The following is a 4,153-nucleotide window of genomic DNA, read 5'->3' as shown; positions in this document are numbered from 1 at the left end:
TTATGTATGTGATTTGAAAACTTGTGAAATGGAAACTTAACAGTGGGGCCACTTACGAAAATAATCTGTCTAATTTGTACATTTCTGACATGTGGGACCTATTTGATAGATGAAATTGACAAGTGGGACCCATCTGACTAGTGGGACCAATTTGAATATATAATGGCTGAAACTGGAAAATAAATATACTATAAAAGGCCAAGGCCCAGAAAATAAAAAGGCAGCAAATGTTGGGCCAGGCCCATGTACCTAGCGAAAATTAACAAAAAATATATATTAAAAAGGCTGAATTAATGGGCTCAGCCCATCTAAAGCACCGAAATGGACCGGGCTGATTCTAAGTAACGACCTTTTCAATTGGTCGCAATTTTGCCATGTCAGATTGCCACGTCGGATCCGACGTGGCAGACAGCCAGTGACCAAAACAAACGGTCATGGGTTCAACGACCTTGTGTGAGAAGGTCGTTAATTTCAGTTTACGACTGCCAGCTTTTGACCTTCTGTTTTTGATCACAAAAAGGTCGCAAATGAAAAACTATGACCTTTCAGCGGCCAATAGTGAGGGTCACAAGTTGACATATTTCTTGTAGTGGGTCTTCGCTTTTGTCACAGTAGTATCGTATGTTACCTACACAGACCAAACCAATATTTTTTGAAGTCATAGAGAAATCAGACGAGGCCCACCATGATACTAAGATATGGAGTTGCAGTAAGTGTTTAACTTTTTCTTTTTTGCGGGTAAGTAGTGTTTAACTAGTTAAGAAGTCATCACCAATTAATCAACTCCCAAGACTGCATCGACACATGTAAACATGGCAAACAACACCATGACGACAAAAAAATGGTGTGAAGCATAAGTATCAACCAGAATTAGGGTTCAAGATTTCAACGAAATTCTCAGAATGGGGAACCAGATGATCTTTTTATGAAGGCACTACCACCTTCTGAAGCCGCAAATGGGGAATTTCCATTCCTGTTTACTTAAAGGAAAAAAAAGCTTCATGCTTTTGCGATATCATGGTTATCGTCGCAAAGCTACCCCTGCCTTTGAAGCTATGTCCTCTAGAAACTTCTTACGACGGAAGTAACATATGTGCAACATCACAGACAAAGCACAAACTTCTGTTGAGGCTCCACGTGTAACACAAAGCCTTAGGGACCTTAACCAGAGGAAAAAAATCAGAGTGTGAAAACCAGTCATTCAGTTTTATTGATGCAAAATGTTCCGAATAAAATGTGTACTCGATACACTTTTTTCTGTTTCGAGAACTGTGTAGCATGGGCTTATTGGCAAGGAAATCAAGAAAGCTATCCACCACTTTGACGTTTCGTGTATGCAACAAACATAAAGGGTTGTGACATGTGGGTTCTATGTGTGGACACATATAGACGAGATCGTCCGTTACTTCAATCCGTTGCTGAGCAACCACTTGTGCACGAGGGCGTCAAAACATGACTACATCAAAGACCAATTCAACATTACATAGATGTTTTCTCACTTTCTGAATGATAATGTGGTAATGATCAATCGGAGAATTTTATTGTGGCGTCATCGTGCCCCTGCCACCAAACCCCAATCACCAGGGTTGAAGGACCAATCACCGCTAAATACTTGAGACATTCTGACAAAACAAGGGGCACTAACACATCGCTAATAGGTTAAGGGGCACTAACCTTGTTAGTGAAGTAGTTTAAGCACTTAGTAATTGGTCAACCTAGAGTAGTGGAGTGTAGTTTAGTCAAAAACAACCAACTTATCTTAATATATGATTAATCTAATCCATAAAACAAGTGGAATAACCGTATCCACCACAAATAACACTTCTAAATTCGTTCATTGTACTACTAGCCCTAGTAACGAAACAATATTATAGGTTAATTGCCAAGCACAAATCAATATTTAAGTTTGGATAGAAATTAGTTAATCCAATTATCTAAACCTGAATATATGATGGCACGTTAGGGTCTAACTACTGTACTTGTCGATGATCATCACTAAATTAATCAACTGCAGAATTTTTTTAGACGTTTACCTGGCCCAGTAAAAACCCTATCCTACTTTCCCTTCTTAGAGCCGCCACTCCCGTCGCCGCTGCGTCTCCACTCTCCACTCTCCACTGCGCCTCACTCCATTCCGGCCATGGCCGCCATCATCGAGAAAATCATGGGCTGGTTGCCTGGCGGCGGAAATGCCGTGGCAAGTGCTGTCTCCCTCTCTGCTGCCGCTGACTACGACGGCGAGGACCTCATTAGCGCCCTCCCCGACGACCTCCTCCGCAACATCGTCTCTCGCCTCCCCGTCAAGGACGCCGCCCGAACCGCCACCCTCGCCTCCCGGTGGCGCCACCTCTGGCGCTCCGACCCGCTCGTCCTCAACGACGTCAATCTCCCCCCGTCTGCGGTGGCGCGCGTCCTCGCAGACCACCCGGGCCCTTTCCGCGCCATCCACATCGCCCGCTGCAGGTTCGCATCCCACGAGCGTGAGCTCGCAGAGTGGTCGGGCCTCCTCGCCGCCAAGGGCATCGAGGACCTTGTCCTCGTCAACGACGCCGACGTCGCCGAGCTCCCCACCACCGACAGTGTGCGCCTCCCCACGGACATCCTCCGCTGCGCCTCACTCCAGCGCCTCTTCCTGGGATTCTTTACGTTCCCGGACACCGCTGCTCTCTTCCGCAAAGCCAACGTCCTTCCCCGCCTCCAGGAGCTCGGCATGTTCACTACCACCATCAGCGGCTGGGACCTGCACTACAGACTCGCTTGCAGCCCGGTTCTGGAGAAGCTCGCGTTCGTATTCAACTGTACGCCCGATCTCGTCCACCTCCGCAGCAAAAGCCTCCGGTGCGTGCTCCTCTGGTTTTTCGCGGCAGATGAGATCGCGGTGGTGAACACCCCGCTCCTGGAGCAGCTCTTCTTACTCGAAGCGCCTCGCGGAGATGACGACAGTACTGTGATGATCAAGATTGCTTGTGCGCCCAACCTGCGGGTGCTCGGCTTCTTGGAGCCAAAAGTTCACCGCCTGCAGATCGGCAACAATGTCATCGAGGTACCAAATTTCCATGATTCCATCACTCTCTTATTATACGCAATACATGGGATTGCCATTGATGTGTATGAGGTGACACCTTTGCTTCTTTTGATGTATCGCTCGGCCATTCAGCCTGGCATAATGCCGAGCCCGAGCACAGTGCTTCCAAGTGTCAAGAAATTGGCCTTTAAGGTTAATTTTGGTGTCTCAAAGGAGGTCAAGATGCTGGTGGCCTTCCTCAGATGCTTTCCCAACATTGACACGCTGCACATCGAGGTGAAATCCTAGTATCCCATGCAATTATTTAATCAGTTATTCGACCCTCATACCACTATTTATTAGCAGTGGAGGATCATTGCTTCTTGCATGATCCATCTCTAATGAACCATTTACTTACATGCCGTTCCAGTCTTTAACTGAACCCACTGGAAGAAACCATGCCAAGTTCTGGCAGGAGCTCCCTACTGTTGAATGCATCAAGTCGCACGTCAAGAAGATGGTTGTCCATGAATATAGAGGGAATCGAAGTGAACTTGAATTCCTTAAGTTCATTTCCAGTAAAGCGCAAGAGCTACAGACTTTGTATGTCCTGCTAAACAGAGAGAGTCTTACTTCTCTGGCCAAGGAGACGGAGATGAGAAGCAAAGTGGCGGCTCTCTCGGAGGTAGCATGGAGCTGTGATTGTAAGATGATGGTGCTAGACCCTGAATTTCAGAATGATTGGAGCATCCAGAAAGCAGCTGATCTCACTGTTGACGACCCTTTTCACTGGTGAAAATGAGGATGACTAAATATTTGCTGCATCCAAAGCTTTTTTTGGGGGGGGGGGGGGGGGGGGGGGGGGGGTCATTTACTATCCTACATGCAAGGTCATTGTTTTGTTTTAGTCAGGTATGTCTGTTCTTAACAAAGAACATGAAGACTTCAACTATCTCATGAGTATGTAGTGTTGAAGCTAGCTGTACTATGCTTCATTCAGAATGTACCGTTATCTACCAATGTCCCTCTGTTCCTGATGTAAAGGACCAGTATGATCCTCCTTCCAAGCGTAGTGCGGCTATTTTTTAGCCTGTTTTATGTTCATTTTATTTTCCTCTGTACAATGGTACCTACGATAATTTCATTATC

The 4,153-nt window shown here is 46.2% G+C and overlaps 1 protein-coding gene across 1 annotated transcript; it reads left to right on the top strand.

Moving 5' to 3' along the window:
* Window positions 1–2,123: 2,123 nt before the first annotated feature.
* LOC123141744 (putative FBD-associated F-box protein At3g60710) lies at window positions 2,124–3,817 on the top strand. Its single transcript, XM_044560821.1, has 3 exons — window positions 2,124–3,043; window positions 3,158–3,301; window positions 3,435–3,817. Exons 1-3 carry the CDS (start codon window positions 2,141–2,143, stop codon window positions 3,798–3,800), a joined length of 1,413 nt encoding a protein of 470 aa, XP_044416756.1. The 5' UTR covers window positions 2,124–2,140; the 3' UTR covers window positions 3,801–3,817.
* Window positions 3,818–4,153: the final 336 nt, after the last annotated feature.

The sequence above is a fragment of the Triticum aestivum genome, chromosome 6D (assembly GCF_018294505.1).
Source record: "Triticum aestivum cultivar Chinese Spring chromosome 6D, IWGSC CS RefSeq v2.1, whole genome shotgun sequence".
NCBI lineage: Eukaryota > Viridiplantae > Streptophyta > Magnoliopsida > Poales > Poaceae > Triticum > Triticum aestivum.
The sequence above is the reverse complement of the archived record's forward strand: the minus strand, read 5'-3'. Positions and strand labels throughout refer to the sequence as shown.

Coding starts and splice junctions, on each gene's coding strand:
- LOC123141744 (XM_044560821.1), top strand. CDS start 2,141: ATGGCCGCCATCATCGAGAAAATCATGGGCTGGTTGCCTGGCGGCGGA. Junction 3,044..3,157: donor TCGGCAACAATGTCATCGAG/GTACCAAATTTC, acceptor TCGGCCATTCAG/CCTGGCATAATGCCGAGCCC. Junction 3,302..3,434: donor TTGACACGCTGCACATCGAG/GTGAAATCCTAG, acceptor ATGCCGTTCCAG/TCTTTAACTGAACCCACTGG.